Source organism: Poecilia reticulata, linkage group LG12, assembly GCF_000633615.1.
Source record: "Poecilia reticulata strain Guanapo linkage group LG12, Guppy_female_1.0+MT, whole genome shotgun sequence".
In the NCBI taxonomy this organism is placed as follows: Eukaryota; Metazoa; Chordata; class Actinopteri; order Cyprinodontiformes; family Poeciliidae; genus Poecilia; species Poecilia reticulata.
Window position 1 is genome coordinate 18,370,432 of NC_024342.1, and position 19,308 is coordinate 18,389,739.

Below are 19,308 nucleotides of genomic sequence, written 5' to 3' on the forward strand. Positions count from 1 at the left end.
ATACAAATAATATATTGTGTTTGTTCTTTATGTTATTTATTTGTCATAGGCAATCCTTAAGAAACTCTATTCTTCAAACTTTGTTTCCCTTATAATTTAGTTTGGTTATTAGTATTTTTACTACTTGAATTTGGTTAATTGATTGCACAAAACCTGAATTGGTAATAGCGTTAGGTTTGAGGGGTTTTCAACAGTTTTTATCCTCGAAGCAAATGAGAAGGGGTTGTATTGAAACTATGCTTTTTTGTTCATTGTGTTAAAAAAAAAGTTCTGCACAGGAATACTTAAATATTATTTGTAAATATAAATAAAACCAGAAAATGGAAAATTATCTGTGAAAAATAAATACGCTAATTCAATAACAAATTAAAAGTCAACAGTGAAAATAAAATAATGGATTGAAATGGATTACAATAGTGGTTTTGGTATAGCAAGGGAAATTTTAGTACTGAAAATTCATCTCTTGTCAGTTTTACAAAAACTTCCTAGAATATTAATTTCTTCGTTTAATTAAGATATTTACTTACTCTCCATAGAAAAACATTACTTTTTTCTTACTGTCAGACATTACACCAGACTTTTCCAACCTTCACCTTTTTTCAGTTTTTTGGTGAGTTAGGATTTGTCATCCATCTCCTGTCTCCATTCTTCTGCCTACTACCAACATTTTAACCATGACAACATCTCTGTCTCCTGGTGTATATAATGTATTCTCATTTTCGAAGGAGGAGGATAGTTTTCCAGGTAGTTAATTGTAATTTATGTCACAAATTCCAAAGTGATTAGCAGGAAACCACTAAGAGATTGTATTGAAAGCCAAACTGCCTACAGAGGAGGCTTCAAGGTTTCCCTGGTTTGTCTGTTAAGGCTCTACATGAAAGGAGCTTTTTTTTTTTTTACCAACCTGCTTTATAAACAGTCTTCACCAGCTCACGTTTGTGGTAAATCTGATGGCATGGGAATACAGCAACACAGAGGTAGAAAACAAAGAGCACAGTGTGGTTAATATGATGGTTCCATCAAGTTATCTGGAAGACAAATGAGGAAAGAGAAAGTTTATGTCTGCATTAGGAGACAAAAACCAAAATGGATGAAAAGCACAAATCAACTCATGAAAGTGAAAGTTGATGATTTTTTTTCCTCTCCCATTCTGTGTTTTCATGTTTTCTTGTTCCTTCTCTCCTTGTGTCTCCTTTCTTGCCTCCCCCAGTATATTTTCCTACTTCTCTTTCCCTACAGTATAGCGAATACCTATACTGTATAATGTGGATTTTTGTAAAAAAAAAAAAAAAAAAAAAAAAGAAAAAAACAGCTGAATGGGGAATCCAGGAATTCCAATAAATGCCTTCTCCATTTCCATTTGCCTACAAAATTTACTTTTGGCCGATTTCTGACATTGTAATCTGTAAGTGGTCTATCCTGTTGTTTTTAATTTACCGACTATGTCTGCACCGACACCCCTTTTTATTCACATATGGCAGTCTGCTCTCCATGTGGTTTATTGATTTGATTTGTTAAGCAGTCATTGATGGATGAATGTGGTTCACTCAGTGCATAATTTGTTTGTGAGCAAATGTGTGACTGCTTCCATGTTTGCATCTGGAGTGTTACTTGGATTAAAAAAATGCCTCTTGTTTGATGCTTAGCATTTCCTCTTACTCTTTTCTGTTACTCTTGCTTTTTTATCCCAACCCTCTACCACCCACTTCCACACACAGTTGTGTACATTATTCGTGCGAAGCCATTGACTGCCAGGAACCCTTAATCCGCAATGCAGAGCTAAAGTGCAGTAGCCCCGGTCGCCACTTCTACAACGGAGACCGCTGCACCATCTCCTGCAACTCGGGATATGTCCTGCAAGTCCACCAGGAAGACGACATCATCAAGACCCAGGTGAACACACTACTACCTATGTGCACTTAGTGGCAGTGGAGTAGCTCTATGCACAAGGAGGCACAAGAATGCTAAATTGTGAACATGCTTACCCCTGGGTGCAAGCACATTTTTTCCAGCAGATGGAGCATGCGCGGAATCATACATTTATGAATGCCTCTATACACATGCACAGGGGGCAAACTCAAACTCACAAAAGCCCACTGAGCAAAGGTGCAAACAAGCTTGCTCCCTTCTCTACTCTCAAAACTCTGCATTCTTTTGTCACCTGTGAAAACTAGGCTTGGCAGGTCCAGCCTACAGGGAGGGTGACATCATAAAAATCCATGTAGATCAGTGCACCAGTCTCCTCCAGCAAATCTTTCATACACTTAAAAACGCACATATGTATACGTGCACATCCACTTATTTTCTTCAAGCAGAGACATAAATGTGTGTAGTCTTCTGCTAAGCATACTGCACCATCACCTCAAACAGTCACTTTGCATTGCTACTCCATTGGGACAATGACATCATAGAGTGGTGTCTGCTCTCTCTCCCTTGCAGGCATCTGTTAAAGGGCAGACACTTGCTACCACAAAATGGCATTCATTAGATGTCTATGCGTAGATAGGACACACATGTGATGATCACAGTAATTTAAAAGCAGTTTTTTTTTTTACCACAATCAGGGCATAGATACAAAGCACACAAAGGATCAGAATAAAGCACAGTCTCTTTTAAATTTAGGATTTATTGCATCAAAGCATAATAATAAGCATCATAGTGGAAATTAACAGAGCCTAATGTACTGTTTAATAACCATGATCAACTGGAATGTATGTGTGATTGAATTGAAATTATTAATTGTTTTGTAAAGTGCCTCTAGATTATATTTGTCTTGAATTGGTGCTATACAAATAAACTCAACTGAATTGAAAGACATCCACAAATGCACTAGACAAACAAATAATGTATGACATCAATCTATAAAGACTTTCAAGCAATTTAATGTATTATGAATGTAATGTTCATTATTCTACAGTGACATAAGGCTGCTTGATATCCTGGGATTAGATGAGAAAATCCACCCAAAAGTCTGACCATGCCGTGCTCAGGGAAGCTGCAAATGATGTTGTAGCTACAACTTAGACTCTGCAGATTGTAGTTACAAAGTTTATTCTTAAAGTTACACAGCATATTCAGAAAATAATTCATAATAATAAATATTTAGTTTCATTTAGAGGCAAGTCTGGATTCAACTGGTTAATGTCTGCTGTGCTTGTACCCCAGTTTGCAGGGTCTCCAGGGCTGTGAGCATGTAGGAGCTTGGGTTGTTGCTCTGGTCATTGCTCCCATTATGTTTACAGCAACACTCAACAATGGAAAACCTCGAGGTTGTGCTTTTGATTTACTCAAATAAACCCAGATGTATAATTTTTGTCGTACAGAAATTAATTACCGACTCAAACATAGTGAAAACGATTCAGATGAGCTGATCATTTTTGCTCTAGTGTAGAAGTGGCTAATGTTGCATCTGTGCCAATGTCTTAATGACAAATGAGACCAAAGTTGATGTGTTTGGCTAATATGAGTAGCTCATTGTTTGGTGAAAAATCAGGACAGCATATTGACACAAACTTCTCAAGTATGGTGATGGAGGAGTGAGTCAATCACAAACTCTCTGTAAACCAGCACATTCCAGAACCACTGTGAAGACATTTGTCCATCAGCTAACTGTATGCCCAAACTGGTACGTAAAGTAATGGCAATGATCCTAAAGATGGCAGCAACTCCACAAACTAAACTAAACAGCTGTAAAGAAACAGAAGTAAATTCCTCCACATTAACATTAGACTTATAACCACATATAACAAACTCCTAGTTTAAATTATTGCTGAAGGTGTTTACTTCACCTCTTCATTGTTAAATAAATAAACTGTTTAGGTATCATTATAGAAAATTTCCAATACAAGAAAATGGATGTAAAAAAAAAAAATCTTGTCTAGTTTGGTTTGGGGAAAAAAATATTTTGTACATTCATATTGTGTGTGTACGGCTCAAAAACTTAGAACAGTGTTGTAAAAATTTTTACATATTTTTGTTTGACTTTCATCCCAGAAAGTGAAGCACAGATTTGTTACACACTGCTTGAAACATTTTATTTTTTGTGATTTTGATAATTATGGTTTACTACTACTACTACTACTACTACTACTACTACTACTACTACTACTACTACTACTAATAATAATAATAATAATAATAATAATAATAATAATAATAATCTGTGTTTCAATAATTAAAACTATACATAAGGTCAATTAGAATGCATATATTTTTAACAGAAATATCAGGATTGTTTAAGGTATGTTCAAGTTCTGGTCAGGACAGTTTGCTGGCTAATTTACCACAGCAATACCATTATCTTTAAACCAGCTTTTCGTAACTTTGACACTGTGGGAAGGTGCCAAGTCCTGCTTGAAAATGAAATCCTCATCTCCATAAAGTGTCAATGAAAGGCAGGGCTAGCTGAAAGCAGAGTTGAAAAACAGCCGCAAAGGACATGGCACCCCGAATCATGACTGACTATGGAAACTTCACATTGGACTTTAAGCAGCAGAGATTCGATGCCTTACTTCCTACAGATTCTGGGACCTTTATTTCCAAATGAAATAAAAACTGTACTTTCATCTGAAAAATGGACTTTGGACTACTAAGCAACAGTCCAAATCTTTTTCTTCTTAGCCTTAGTAAGACAGTTCTGACATTGTCTTTGATTCAGGATCGGCTTGACATGAGGAATGTGACATTTGTAGTCCGTGTGTGGGATTTATAGTAAGACAGCTCTTCATGTGCTGATTCCAGCCTCACTTCACTCTTTGAGAATCTCCCTCAGATTCTTGAAAATATTTTGCTTGACAATACTTTCAGATGGCGTTATCTCAGTTTGCAATAGTCTAATTTCCTGGGACATTACATTTGAGGTTTTCATGTTAATAATCAAATTGGCAAGAAATAAAGGGTTGAAATATTGATCTCCAACTGTAATCTGTATTTTAAGAGTTTCACTTTCTAAAACGGGACAGAAAAAAATCTTAAACCTTTTCACAATATTCAAAAGTTTTACCCGTAGTTGGATGTGTCAGTGCTCCTGTGAGGTTGGTATGAAGGTCAAAGTGAAGAGGCTTCATAAAGCAACAGTGGAGTGAACTGTCCCATTACATTTCTAATGCTTGCAATAGTTCTCCATTACGTCTGAGCATATTTCTAAATCCATTACATTTTTGATTGACAGCGCGCCATGTAGCTATTAATCAATGTCAGCTCATTTTGGTGGTACATTATGCTTTTCAAAGATGGAAACACAGGAATATACTGCAAATGTCAACCAGAAGAAGAGGAAGCAGAGCTTTGCTAAGTACCTGCTGAATATTAAATTCAAGGCAGAGGGTTAGGTTGTCTTACGAAGGATGATGAAGGAACGCAATACCATAAAGAAAATAAACACTCTACACTTTTTTCTTCTTTGCTTCCATGGGGAAAAAAAAACTATTCTGTCAGATATTTTTAAATTATTCAGCAGACATTTAAAAGGTCTTTTTTTATTTCTGTCAAGTTCCTGAATCCAAAGATGTGGCTAATTGGGATTGATTAGGATTTTATAAAATAGACAATTCAAAATGGCACAAATACATCGCATTAATATTCAGCTTCCTTCTGCTCCTTTATATAAATACTGTAACTAAAGTCCGGTGCAACCCAGTTGTATCAGAAGTCCCCTAATTGGTATATAAAGTCGATCTTTGTGTAGCTTAATCTCAGCATACATGTCTTTTCTGTGAAAGCATCAGATATTTGAGGTCAATCAAAAGGGAAAAAAAACATAATGAAAACTAAGGAACCCAATGGACAATCAGAGATAATGTTGTAAAGTTTAAAACAAAATCATGTTAGAAAATAATATAACAAGCTCTAAACACAGTGAGCACAATTCAATGAATACATCATCACTTTTGCACAACTACAAACCTAACAAACATTGGATTCCATTTAAATTCATAGGCAGGAGGAGAAGGAAAGCATTAATTAAACAAACTGGGAAGATTCTCATGGAAACTACATAGAATGGAGTATCTGTGAACATCTGTGGATACAACATTTAGTTATGCATTTCATAAATCTGGCCTTTATTGAAGCGTGGCAAGAACAAAGGTATTTTTGAAAGAAATACAGAAAGTTCTGTCTGGCACATGCCATGTTGGGGGCACAGCAAACGTGGCAGAAGATGATTAAGTTGGAAGAGTTCAAAATTGAACTTCTGAACATACAAAATGTTATGTGGATTCCAAACTGTTCTGATTTTTATTTTTTCAAAGCCTATTTAATTTTCCTTCCGCTTCACAATTATTTGCCACTTTGTTTTGGTCTGTCACACAGAAATCTAAACAAAGCACTTTGAAGTATTTATTGCAATGTGAAAAAAGGTCAAAATGTCAGACATAAATACCTTTGCAAAGCAATGTAAAACTCTGGAAAAGGACGTTTTAAACAAAGTATTTAATAGTATAAGGTGGCATTTAATCATTTGTATCTTTCCGTCTTTTGTTAGTCATTAGTCTGTAAAACCACAAACTTCCACTCTAAAATTTAAACGTGCAGTGTTAGGCACAGTCCTGTTTCCTTTCATTAGCCCATTACATTTTTTTTCACTGATGACAAAGTGGTTCTGGGAAAACCGCCTTCTTAGTTTCTATCTTGAGCACAAATCTCTTCCCTTCACATGCTTGATTTGTTTGTGTGTGTTTCACGGCTGTACGTTTTTTCCTACCTCTCTCTCTCTTTGAAGTTGCAAAGGAACACCAAGTGCTGCTGCTGATCAAGTCACATCATCTTCATTCTGAAGTTTTCTTTTAGACATTTTACAACCTTGAACATTACATTTTAAAAAGTATTTCCTGGCTTCAACTATTTTTTATTTTTTTACATTATATTGTCTCCTCGATATGAATTAAATATAAATGACATATTTCCTGTGCTCTTCCGTATAGTAACTCGTAGCGTGAATCAATATCCATTACAGTTTAATTTTAAGGAACAATTGTTATGTGTTTTTTGAGCGCATAACTGAGATGTTTACAGGTCATCTTTTTCCTAGTAAAATATAAAGTCTTAAAGGGGCAAGTCTGAGCCAAGGCCAATTCAGAGAAAGGCCACCTCATCAAGTCCTTTTTTTTTTCTCACTCAGAGCTGCAGAGTTTTGTAATTGTATTGGGAAATTATTGTTTATACCAACTTTTAAAACTAGAAGACAGGCGGGGCACATCCTGGACAGATCCATTACACATTTAAATTATTTGTTCTTAATTCAAAATGCTAAAAATATTTAGATTGAAGGTGTTAATTAAAACATAATGAATGTATCAATCAAATTTCATTACATAGCACATTTCAGCAGCAAGGAATTTCAAAGTGCTTTACATAATTAAAATAAAAACAGCATGTGACATTGTGACATTAAATAAACAGTGAGAAAGAGAAAGCGATTTAAGGAAAAAAAAAAGATAAAAACATTAAAACCCCTTTAGGACTTCAGTTAAATGTCGTTTAACTGGGACTCTAACCCTCTGGGACTTTAGTCAAAAACACCGTTTGACAAGGACTCCAACCTCTAGGTTTTTAGTTGAAACGCCGTCAACTGGGACTCTAAACGCCGTAGAACTTTAGTTAAACACCGTTTAACTGGGACTCTAACCCTCAGGGACTTTAGTCAAAAACACCGTTTGACAAGGACTCCAACCTCTAGGTTTTTAGTTGAAACTCCGTCAACTGGGACTCTAAACCCCGTAGAACTTTAGTTAAACGTAGTTTAACTGGGACATTTTCCGGGGGGCTTTACATCGTTAAAACGTAGAAAAAAAATTAAAAACATTAAAGACATAAAAACATGGAAGACATCAAAACCCGCACTCTAACCCTAATTTAGCCATAAGCAACTCAATATAAAGTGTTTTCAATGTTTATGTTTTCAATATAAAGTGCCTTTATATTGATATTTACAGACATAACTATTCTTAATGATGCAGTGAGCTTAACGGCGAGAGAATTAGAATTTCAGAGGTAAGTTGGCTAAATTTTGTTCTGCAAAAATCCAAAATAGTTTTATGCAGTGTTCACTCAGTTGTAAGTTAATGTTCTCATTATTGTGAAGCTACTGCAAACATGAACATATGTCATAATCCACCAATAATAATCCACTCATAATCAAGCGTATCCTTTCACAGTAAGACATTTATTTATGAATAGAAACAAATATTAGAATGATGATCTGACATGTTCACACACAATGTTTAGTGTAGTGCACAGAAATAAATGTTTATATATATATAACCATTACAAATCCGAAATCCTTTTTGTAATTAAGGACCTATGTTTGCATATTAAAAGTTAGTTATGTCTAATTCTTTCCATTACATATTTAGTGCAAAACCTTTTCATATCATATATTTAATGAACCAAACATTATAATAAGTTATTTATTTTAACCATTTTTCTCCATAGCAGCAATCGTAAGTTTTTTTATGCGATTGACCAGCATATTTGACATAACGGCATCTGCCAATCAATCCAGTGGGTTTATTAGAAACTGACGAATTTCCCGAAGGGAAACGCCCCTTACCTGGAGGAACTGAACCCGCTTCACCTCCAACAATGTTGTTGGAGTTTATCATTATGAATTAGCTGCGGTCATAGACATTTGGTGAAAAGTAATCCGAAATAATGGTTAAACATTGTCAGAGGGGAACATGCAATTGATAGATGTGAGTTATCTTGTCGTAGGTAGCATCATTTCAGTTGTGGATTAATGGGAAGAAGAAGATAAACTGCAGCATAACTTTCAATCTTACTTTCACTTTTCAAATGCAAACTGTTTTGTTTGGTGCGTTTAAAAAAAATCCATATACTTCGCAATAAAATATGACACTATGGTGTGACAAACATAAAAATGTCTGAGGGGTGGGGATGCATTTGCAAGGCACTGTATGTTGGGCTTAAGCTATTTTGGCTTTGTTTTTCTTTATTTCAATAGAAGCAGATTTTTTTTCTGACAGTTCTTTGTGTTTTACTGTGTTGGCCATTGTCTCAACTTTTACAATTTCACAGAATTAACAGATTAGATAATTATTTTGTTTTAAAATGATCATGAAGACTTTCCTCCTGGAAATCGTCCAAACTCTGGAAATGTTTTATGGTCTTTCCCCGAACCATGGCTTACTGCAGATTCTTTGCAGAGGTCTACACATATCTCCCTCTACTAAATTGCTTGTTTATAGTCCTGGAACACTGTGTGAATTGTGGGACACAGATGTCTTTCTTCTCAACTTTATCCAGTTCATTCATTTTCCTACAACTGAAACAAAGAAAGTGTAGCTTCTCACAAATTACAGATTTTGTCAATAAACTTTCAAATACTTCTGAATCATGGTTTTTATGGCATATTGTACGTAGAGTGAAAGGATTTCAAACCATCTGTAACTGAAGGTACAAGAAAAAGAAATGCATGCAAAGTAGGAGCTCTAAAAGCATCATCTGAACAGGACCTATAGACTCAGATGGCACTTGAGGACAATTACAATGTTTAAAAAAGTCACATGTGCTTGAGAGTTCCTGTAGCTACAGGTTTTACCCCCTAAGACGTCTGCATGCTATTTATTGTTTTATCACATTATAAGGGCCCTTAAGGCCCATTTTGAAAAATCCGATTGTTAACCACGAAAGCAACAATCGTAAATGTATATTGTCTTACATTTCCTAAATTATTGGTGGTGGTGTTGACATTCTTGAGTGCTCTGCTCAGTTTATTAGCCCTCAATAGTAATGAGCGTTTTTGTACTGTGATAGTTTTTTCCATGGATTCTTTTAGAAATAAATTCATATTCTACTAATAAGGATAAATGTTGGTTTTGTTTTTACCTATTTGTGGTTATATATCCATGGATTCATCTTTTAACAGACATTTCTGTGGAACGTGACTCCAATTTTCTGTAAAAAAAAAAAAAAATCACCAATTCACAAGAACGCAAGTCAGAGAAGTGTCTTGGTTGGAGTTACATGACAAACTTCTACCACCTGAGTTGCCTCAGTAGCAGCGCTGAGACACTGTGATTATTAATCCATTTTAAGGTATATTTGGTGCTTGAACTATTAAAACAGACAGCTACGCACACTTTTAGAGGGAGTCTCAAGCGTTTGAATATCTGAACTACTTGTAGCTGTATTTTTTGACCCATGCACGTACTTTAAATTAAGCTTTATCTTTCTAAACGTCCGTAGCATTTGCAATTTGATCTTCAACTAAGCCAAACTGCCCACTTTACCAGTATTAACAAGTCAGAAATCCAATAGCATGAAACATGGCATAGAAATGCCATATGTACCACACATAGAGACTACTGAAATGTATCTAGTGGGTTGTTGCACAAAAAAACTGATAATTAATTACTTGATCCCATGCTGTGGTGCAGAAGCTCTGTCTTCGCTAATGAAGACTCATTCAGCTCAGTATGCTAAATGATTGGAGTGGATGAGTTGGCAGAAAACTTGGCCTTATTTTCTGATTAAGTAAGCTAATAATTAAATTACCACAATCATGGACTGTGTATAAAGTATTCTTAAAACCCAAGATAGTCAGGCAGTCATTTAGTATGGGGGGACAAAAAGACAGTGACCACTCACCAAATTCTAACTTAATGTGCAACTTAGACCTTGCACATTAGCATATAATAAACTGCACACCCTTCACACCATTACATAAACACTATACAAAATAAGGGTGCATTGCAAATTAAGCAGGAACTTAAAAGACACAACTAGCTTGATGTTTCACAAAATTGCATCACTTTCTTCATGTTCAGGACCTTGTAAAATGTGTTTTTGTTATGCTAAAATTGTAATAGCAGCTCCAAACTTTTTATTTTAAAGCAATTAAGGATCAGTTTTTCTTCACATAAATAATTTTGATGAATTATGACTCTGTTAAGATAAAGACCAAGTGAACTATATTGAAGGCTTTACCTTGTAACGGTAGATCTTAAATCACATTCTTATGCAACAATAACTTAACACTAACTTTTTTGAATTATGTCCCAAACCTCGTCTTATATCCTTAAGCTATTAAAAACTACCACAACCTAGATAGTTGATAATTTACTGAGGAACACTTGGAAGCATATCTACTTCTGGGTACAGTATAATTCTGAGTAGCATGCTTCTTTCCTGACCTCTGTTTTTCAGAAGATTTATACTTTGTGATTGTGTGCGTATTCTGAGTAAATAAAATGCTTTCCTTCAAAGCAATCCCACAGGATATAAATCATCCTGTCTGGTTGGGGAGCAGACGTATTCAAACTTGCTACTAGAAGAGAAACAGATGGCATTATCTGCTTTGAAATGATTTAAGATTATTAAAGTCTTATATAAAACATGGACACAAGCTAAGTTGTAGATTGTGTTTTCTTTGAATCCATTTTTTTAAAAATATTTTGAACAGTGTTTGAAGTGTAAACAAAAATCAATCAACGCACAGACTATAACCCCCAATCACTGCAATTGCCCAAACTTCAAGCTCCGACAGATAAACAACATGCATGGTAAGCAAATATTAGAAACACATAATTACCTTTTTTTCCCCCAAAAGATAGATGGAAAACTACAGTATGTGAACTACCATCTTTCAGACTTTGTGCGATATCTTTTGGCATTGTCTTTAAATTAACCACTTAACTGTCACATCCAAAACGCTTACATGTCAGACCTTTGTCTGAGGACTCCAGTGTCCATGATAGGAGGTTAAGCCCAATTAACATGACTATAATCTCTCCTTAAGTTATTAGTTGAACTGTGAGCTATTGCTTGAGTTTCAGCTCACAATCCCTGCAAAGCAGATTTCCTTTTGATGCCTATTTGTGTTTGGCTGCTCTCATGTTTACCTTGACTCTGACCCCTTAACATGATTGACTGTTGGCGACAAAGTAATTGTCAGGAACTTGTTCATCTCACTGGTGTTTGCCATTTTTCTTAAGTTACTCATTTTCGCCAGATTGTTATTTCTATGAACTGACAATCTGCTCAAGTCTTGTTTCAAAATCATGATGAATAGTCTCCTCCTAGAAATGCTTTAAACTCTGGAAAATTTATAGTCTTTCCCTGAATCATCCCTCACTGCAGTTTTTTCTTCTTTTTTTTTGAAGAGGTCCAAACATAATTCCTCTCCCTAACTAGCCTATTTATTGTCATGAATAACTGCAGAAATACAAATGTCTGTATCAAGTGCCTAATAATACACAGTGCAGTGACTCCGGCTTCTCGTGTTTATTTAAGGTTTGTTGTATTTAAAATATAAATCATCCCTTCTTCCCATAAGCTTGTATACTGTGTGGTTTATGCACCTTTTTTAAAGACGGTTTTATATTTTGTTGTTTCTCTTATTTGCAAAACTTTGCACACCAGACACCCTGTAGGCAAATAATCATGTTTTAACTCAGCATTTGAACACCACATGGATTTCTTTCATGCAGACTTTGCTCAAAACATCAAATCATGAGTGAGTCACTCACCTCTTCATGCAGTTATTTCTCAGGCAGCACTCACATGCAATACATATGGTACTTTGTCGAGTATCCAAATTATGAAAGGAGCTTATTTATTTCCACGGAATCTGATACTGTTATTTGGTATCGTATAATGAAATCAAGATGAAAGACTGCTATACAAAGGAAAAGGAAGATATTATTAGGCAAGAGACATGTAATCTTACTCAGCCTGACATTTTTAAGCTTAAGGTTTAAAATGGATAAACATAATTAAAACTGACCCAAACATGTAACATGTATTCTTACTGATAGGCTTCCATTTTTACCTTTCTTTTTCTGTTAGAGATGGAAAATTCAAAATGATTGACTTTAACAACTTTGTTTTGTGATTTTTTTTATTTTTCCTTTTGGCTCAGCTACCAATACAAGCATTCCTTTTGTATTACACTGTGCAGTTTAGTGGAAGATGATGAAAACAGTTTAGGTTTGGACTATCTAATGCCTCACTGTTTTGCTCACGTTTCTGCAAGCAAAACATTTTGCAGCAATCTTGAGGCTTTTATTGTGCAAAGTCTCATGATTGCAAAATGTATGAAAAGAATGTGGTTTTTTTGCTATGTTTTGATGGGGGTTAATATCATGTAGTTATATTCAACTATGTGACTGGGAAAATTTGCTTGGATAGCACATTTTCAGCAGCAAGCAAAGTCAAAGTGCTTTACATGATTAGAAAGAAAATAAAACAAGCAAAAAATAAATAAAAAATCAGTGCAGTGGCAAAGAGAGGGAAAACAATGACAGGTTGAAAAACAGACAACGGTTTACAATGTTCCAGAGTTTTCTAATTGAAGGCAGCTTTAAACAAATGGGGTTTTAGCCTTAATTTGGCCTTATTTAGCAAAATTAACTTTTTGCACGTTTTTGTCCTTCCTTTTGGGTCTCTGCTGCTAACAGAAACAGTTCCCATGCAAAACAGATTGTGCCTGCTAGGGTAATTATATTGCAGACATAATCCTGGTTGAATCTTGTTTGAAGATCAATTTTGCATGTACAATAAGGTTTGCACCTGTTTTTATACATACAAACCTATATAAAAGTCCAAGCCCAAAAGCTATAAAAGACACTTACTTTCAGTCTTTATAGAAAGTAAGGTCTTGACTAGGCCGTATCCTCCCTTGGTCTCGATTTGGCCTCAACTTCTAAATGTTTTGGTCTTCTTTCTGTCTCTTTCCTCTCTTATCTTGGTCTTGACTTGGTCTGGAGTTAGACGATCTTACCTATGGTGCAATCACCGTGTAGTCTAGCCTAGGGTTGTAGATGTTTATTACCCACAGGGACAGAACAAATAACTTTGCATGCATACTCATTCGTTAGATCAATCTATTATTCTCAGTTAACCTAACAAATTCATATTGCTGAACTGTGGTAGGAAACCAAAATACATAGAAAAAGCCCACACATGCTGAGAGAAACTAACAAATGGCACTCTGAAAAGCCACAAAGAAAGAGCCATTTATGGTCAGGATTCAAACTGGTTAGCTTCCTGCCGCCATACTACTGTGCAGCTTTGCACAGACATAATGAAAAACAGATGAGCTTTCAAAGCTTCTGTCACATCATGCTGTCTGTTATCAGATAATTTATAGTATGCCATGCTGAAAAATGGAGCTTGATTCCATAGCATTGTGTTGCTACCAGACACGGATGCTTTGCTAGTTCACTCTTTAGTAAATTTTGCATGTTCTTCCGATTTCTTTGGCTTCTCCCATTCCCTGATACATTTCAAAATGTCCAACTCTCCTCTCATAAGTTAAGCTCTGTAAGCTTGTTAAGATTAGGGAGGATGTTTTGTTCCCATAAAAAGTTGAGAAGAAGTTGATGTATTTTCATTTTGGCTAAAAACTACCCAATCAAAACTCATAAGCTTTTGGAAAACGAAACGCCATAAAACAAGCTCTGAATCCACGGCTATTATATGTTTAGACATTTTTATCAGTAGTAATGGCACCGTTATGTTGTTCATGCAAGTGTCAACTTTTTAATTCGGTTTTCAACTGAAACTTATATTTCTTGAGATTCAATGCAAAATAAGATGCTGTTGTGGCATTCTGAACATGCCAGAATCAATGGGTTGTAGACTGAATCAAAGCAATTTTAAAAACTCCATGTATAGCAACTTCCATAAGAGTTGTCTTTGAAGATCTATCTGCTTTTTCTTTAAGTGTGTGTGGCTGCGTGTGTGTGCGTGCGTGCGCGCGCGTGTGCGGGTGTGTTTAGCAGAAGGTGTCACACTTCCTTTAAATCAATCTGTTTTGGGTCATGGCTGATTGTGCAGTTGGTGGATATCAGTTGTCCGTGTAGCATGACTTGACCTTACATATGCGATCACCAGTTACCTGAGCTGCTGAATAGCATGTGAGGCTTACTCACATACAGTGAGCTAACCACTGCCAGGCTTTGTTGGGCTACATGACGACTGGAGAGAATGCTGAATTGCTGTTAAACATTTATACGATGAGTGAAACACTCCGATATGTCACATCAGTGTGGAAATGAAAGCTTTTGCCGGTCTGTACTTATACGTTGAGTCATACCTTGACCAACCATTTTAAATTTTAAGAGGTCCTGAGGACTGACAGTAAGTCACATAGTCATAGTTAAACGTCTCTGCCATGTAAAGCAAAAGATGTGAAATGCACCATTATATCAATGACTTCTCCTTAAGAATATAAAGAGGTTCTAACCAGCCTACATCTAGACCTATCTTTAATTACTAGGCCATCAATCCTAGGTGAAGCAGATTTTTTTTTTTTAGCATTTCTTCTCTTCTTTTCCAGTCGGATTCTTCAGTAACAATAACCTGTACCAATGGGAAGTGGAACAAGCAAGTATCCTGTGAGCCAGTGGACTGCGGTCTTCCAGACAAATACCACGTTCATCCTGCCCATTTTACCTTCTCGGAGGGCACTACATATGGCAAGAAAAGCACATTTCTTTGCAGAGAGCCTGCCCAACTCATAGGTGAGATTCATCTGGTTACTCATGAATGTAAATTTGCTAAAAAATAGAAAAAAAAGAAAATGAACTTCATTCATTTATTGTCAAGGTATACCACTCTCAGCATATTTGCCTAAATAATAAAAAGAAGTTTACATAGATTACCAATTCATAAAATTACGTGTAAGGGTAAGATTTATGCATGTGAATTATTTTAGAGCAGGACATTTTTCGGTTTTCCTCCCAGTACCACATTAGAACACAAATCAGGATTTGTATGCCTTAAAGGAGCACAAATACAAGAAAAACAGTTTTTCCATTATGTTATGAAACACACTACTATATTTGAATACCATGCAATGAATAGCATTAATGTTTTTTAATTAAACCACATACCTTTATATCATACCTTTATAAAAACTTGTAGTCAAGTTTTTAGAACAAACATTATTTTTACTCATCTTGTTGTTACATTTTCTGCGGGGCCATTCCGCTGACCAATTTTAAGCAACAAAAGTTTATTAAATGTAATTAAGATCAACCCAAAGCCATAAAATTGTGGTTTTGGTTTGCTGACTAGAATATTAGAAAATATTTGTATTTTTCTTTTGTCTTTCAAGGAACCAACAACACTCTTATCTGCCAGGAAGATGGTTTATGGTCCTTCCCCGAAGCTCTTTGTGAGCTGCGCTGCCCGGCCCCGCCTCCTGTACCTAATGCTGTTTTACAAACAAAACGCTGTAATGAGACGGGCCTAAAAGTTGGCACGCTCTGCAAGTACAAATGCAAGCCAGGCTACCATGTTACCAATAAACCCAAAAGGTGAAAACAAGATATAATGTTGCAAGTTTTTTCCCCACATGAAATCTGGTCTCATAAAGTTTTTTTCTAAATCGGTCTTGCTCCTTTCAGACGTGCTTTTAAGCGCCAGTGCACAGAGGATGGCACCTGGCTGGAGGGTGCATGCGAGCCAGTGACTTGTGATCCTCCACCACCCATTTTCCATGGCTCCTACTACTGTACAGATGGCTTCCGCTTTGACAGTATCTGCAGACTCAACTGCTCTGAATCCACCGGTAATCGTCAAGGAGTCTCTGTCCATACGGTGAGGTTGCTGCACTCTTCCTGCAAGCAGGTCTGTCTATCTCTTTCCTCTCTTTCTATTCCTACTTTTTTTATTTATTATTTTGTTAGGCACATGCTACAGAATTTTCTCTTTGTTTCTGTATTGTTTTTAATCTTATTATTCCCTTCTTGGTCAAAAATGTTAAACTATTTGAATATGCTAGTAGATCCCTTAAGACCACCAAAAAACAGTGTTTAACTGAACGATGAACACTTTTATTTTGTCTAAAAGATGTTATAAAAACAGCTTTTATTGCCATCTTTTACACGCTGCTGTGACTGTGTGTTTTTCCCCTAGTCTCCCTCGGCTCTACTCAATTTGATGACATGCTAATTAGATTGCTATTGATTTCCAGAATAGCTATGCCTGCTACAGACTTCTGAAATGTATACACCTTTTAATCTGTTCTGCCTCCCAGGCATTGTTGGTTGGATGCTTGATGAAAATTGTATTGTATTTCTCCATATGCAATGCAATGCCATCTGAATGTCCTTGGCTCTGCAGTGTTTGTGTACCAGTGTGATTGCGAGTATAATTGTTAGTCTGCCATTATGTGTGTTTTTTGTTTTGTTTTTTTGTTCAGGGCACAGCCTCCAACATGATCCGGTGCAGAAAGGATGGAAACTGGACAGGGTCATTCCGCCTATGCCCGAACAGCAAAGGCCAGTGCTCGTTACCTCAAAACCTGCATTACAGCCTCCAGTACTCTTGCAAACGTGGACATGGCATAGGTATGGAACAAGAAAATTACATTTTGTATTGTTGTAGGGTTTGCTGTTGGTCTTTGTGTGAATGTGGAAAATCACAGAATGCAATCTAGCATTTTAATGTGAAGATATTCCCAAAATGAAGATAGATCTTTTTTTTTTTGATAGATCTGACTTTTGCATTTCTTTATGCAATTTATGCTTCTGTTTTAAACATGCACAGGTGAAGAGTGTGAGCTCTCATGCAGAGAGGGTAACAGTGAAGTGGTGATTCTCCCTAGCAACGTGACAGCAAATTTCCTACTTCGACAGCACTGGTGGAACCCGCAAAAAGTCAAGGTACGTTTATAACTATGTGTATTTGTGTCTTCTTAATATGTCTGACAAATGCACTTCGCAAAGTTCTGTGATCCACAACTCTCCCATCAGGAATTTCTCATCCAGTGCCTACATCCCCGCTGGATTACCTACAATGCAATATGCCAGGTTGCCTGACACATCACCACAAAAATATTTGTCTGTGAAGCATGGCAACCCCTAAAACAATTTGTTATATTCATGACAGAAGGTATGGAAACTTGCTGGCTCCTGTGTGCCTCAAATCAAAAACGGGCTTGAAGAGCTGTGCTTGGAGCCACTAAGATTTTGTTACCCTAGATGCGCCACAGGAAGTTATCTGGGCTCTGTTAGAGTCGCCTTAGCATTGATAAACATTACATTCAAAAAGGCTACTTTTGGTTATTTTTAAAACTTTTGTATGAAAACATTTAATCAGCAAAAAATAAAAGATACATCTTTTTTGAAAAATGAATATTTTACCATAAAATCTTTACTTTAAATTGTAGCAATATATAAAATACTAATTACAAATTTAATACATTAAATAATATGACTTTATCCAGGGTAGAAACAACCATCCATCATCACATACCCGCTTGTACTTGTACTGGTGCGTATGTAAAGAAGTATAGGTGGACTATTTGGCCATCTAGTCACTGGTCTAGAAGCAATATATAAAAATCGAGACTTGCTCATCAATAAATTATTTTTAATATGAATTTCTGATATCTGTTCCTTTACCTTTTTCCCTGATATTCAACAGGTTATCTTATTTTTAGATTTAAGTTCACAGAATGAGCAAATGATCTAATTCAATAGCAAAAAGTTTAGAAATTAGAAATGTATAACAATCCTCTCATATAAGATGAGAGCTTAATTGGTTCAAACAGGGATCATCAAGAAATACAAATAGAAACCATGAAATTATAAACCAAAGATATTTTGGAGAAAAAAAAGACCATTCCTAAACAGTCCTAGTCCAATAGTATCTCTTCCTCTGTTGTTTCTACACTTTAAAACACACACACACACGCACACACACACCCACGCACGCACACACACACACACACACGCACCCCCCACACACACAATGGTATCTTAGAGTTACAGTTTGGTGAGATGGGAATTTATGTTGTCCATCTTAATAAGTAATGCTATTTCATTAACTTGTTTTATTTTTGTTGTTAGTGACCTGCTTAGACTCATACTTCTTTACCTCCATTTCCTCCTGTTCCTTTCTCTTTTACTCTCTTTGATGATTATGTGCCCCGTACCTCCTCCTCCACACCCCAATCCTTATCAGCAAAATTACTTTGTCGAGCCAGCTGTAGAATTAGTCATTTTCCATATGACATGACCTCGTCTGTGGTGGCGCTGAGATAGAGATCTATTTTTATGTGCTATGAGCGCCCCGGGGATGCTTTCGAGGGTGAGGATCCCATACGTAGCTAGGGGTGAGACCAGGCCACAGTCATGGATTATCATGATTTACGGCCTGACTGAGAAAGAGAGAGAGAGGGAAAAAGGAAAAGTTTGTGAGAGATGGAGAGAGAGAGAGAGAGAGAGAGAAAGGAAGAGCAGATAAGGAAAGAAGAATATGAGGTTCTGGATGACATCATCTTATAGGGTGACAGCAACAAGAAAACTGAGGAGCTGCAAGAGATATATATATATA

General features: G+C 36.2%; 1 protein-coding gene across 2 annotated transcripts in view; it reads left to right on the forward strand.

Moving 5' to 3' along the window:
• The window catches only part of pappaa (pregnancy-associated plasma protein A, pappalysin 1a), a 98,727-nt gene that overhangs the window by 56,750 nt on the left and 22,669 nt on the right, over positions 1 to 19,308 (forward strand). Inside the window, exons 14-19 of one of the 2 annotated variants that reach the window (XM_008424380.2) lie at positions 1,719 to 1,893; positions 15,302 to 15,485; positions 16,082 to 16,283; positions 16,374 to 16,566; positions 17,171 to 17,318; positions 17,518 to 17,633. In XM_008424380.2, the coding sequence (XP_008422602.1) occupies positions 1,719 to 1,893; positions 15,302 to 15,485; positions 16,082 to 16,283; positions 16,374 to 16,566; positions 17,171 to 17,318; positions 17,518 to 17,633 (1,018 nt within the window). Of the gene's footprint in view, positions 1 to 1,718; positions 1,894 to 15,301; positions 15,486 to 16,081; positions 16,284 to 16,373; positions 16,597 to 17,170; positions 17,319 to 17,517; positions 17,634 to 19,308 lie in introns of both variants that reach the window. The other variant, XM_008424379.2, reaches the window with a different exon arrangement.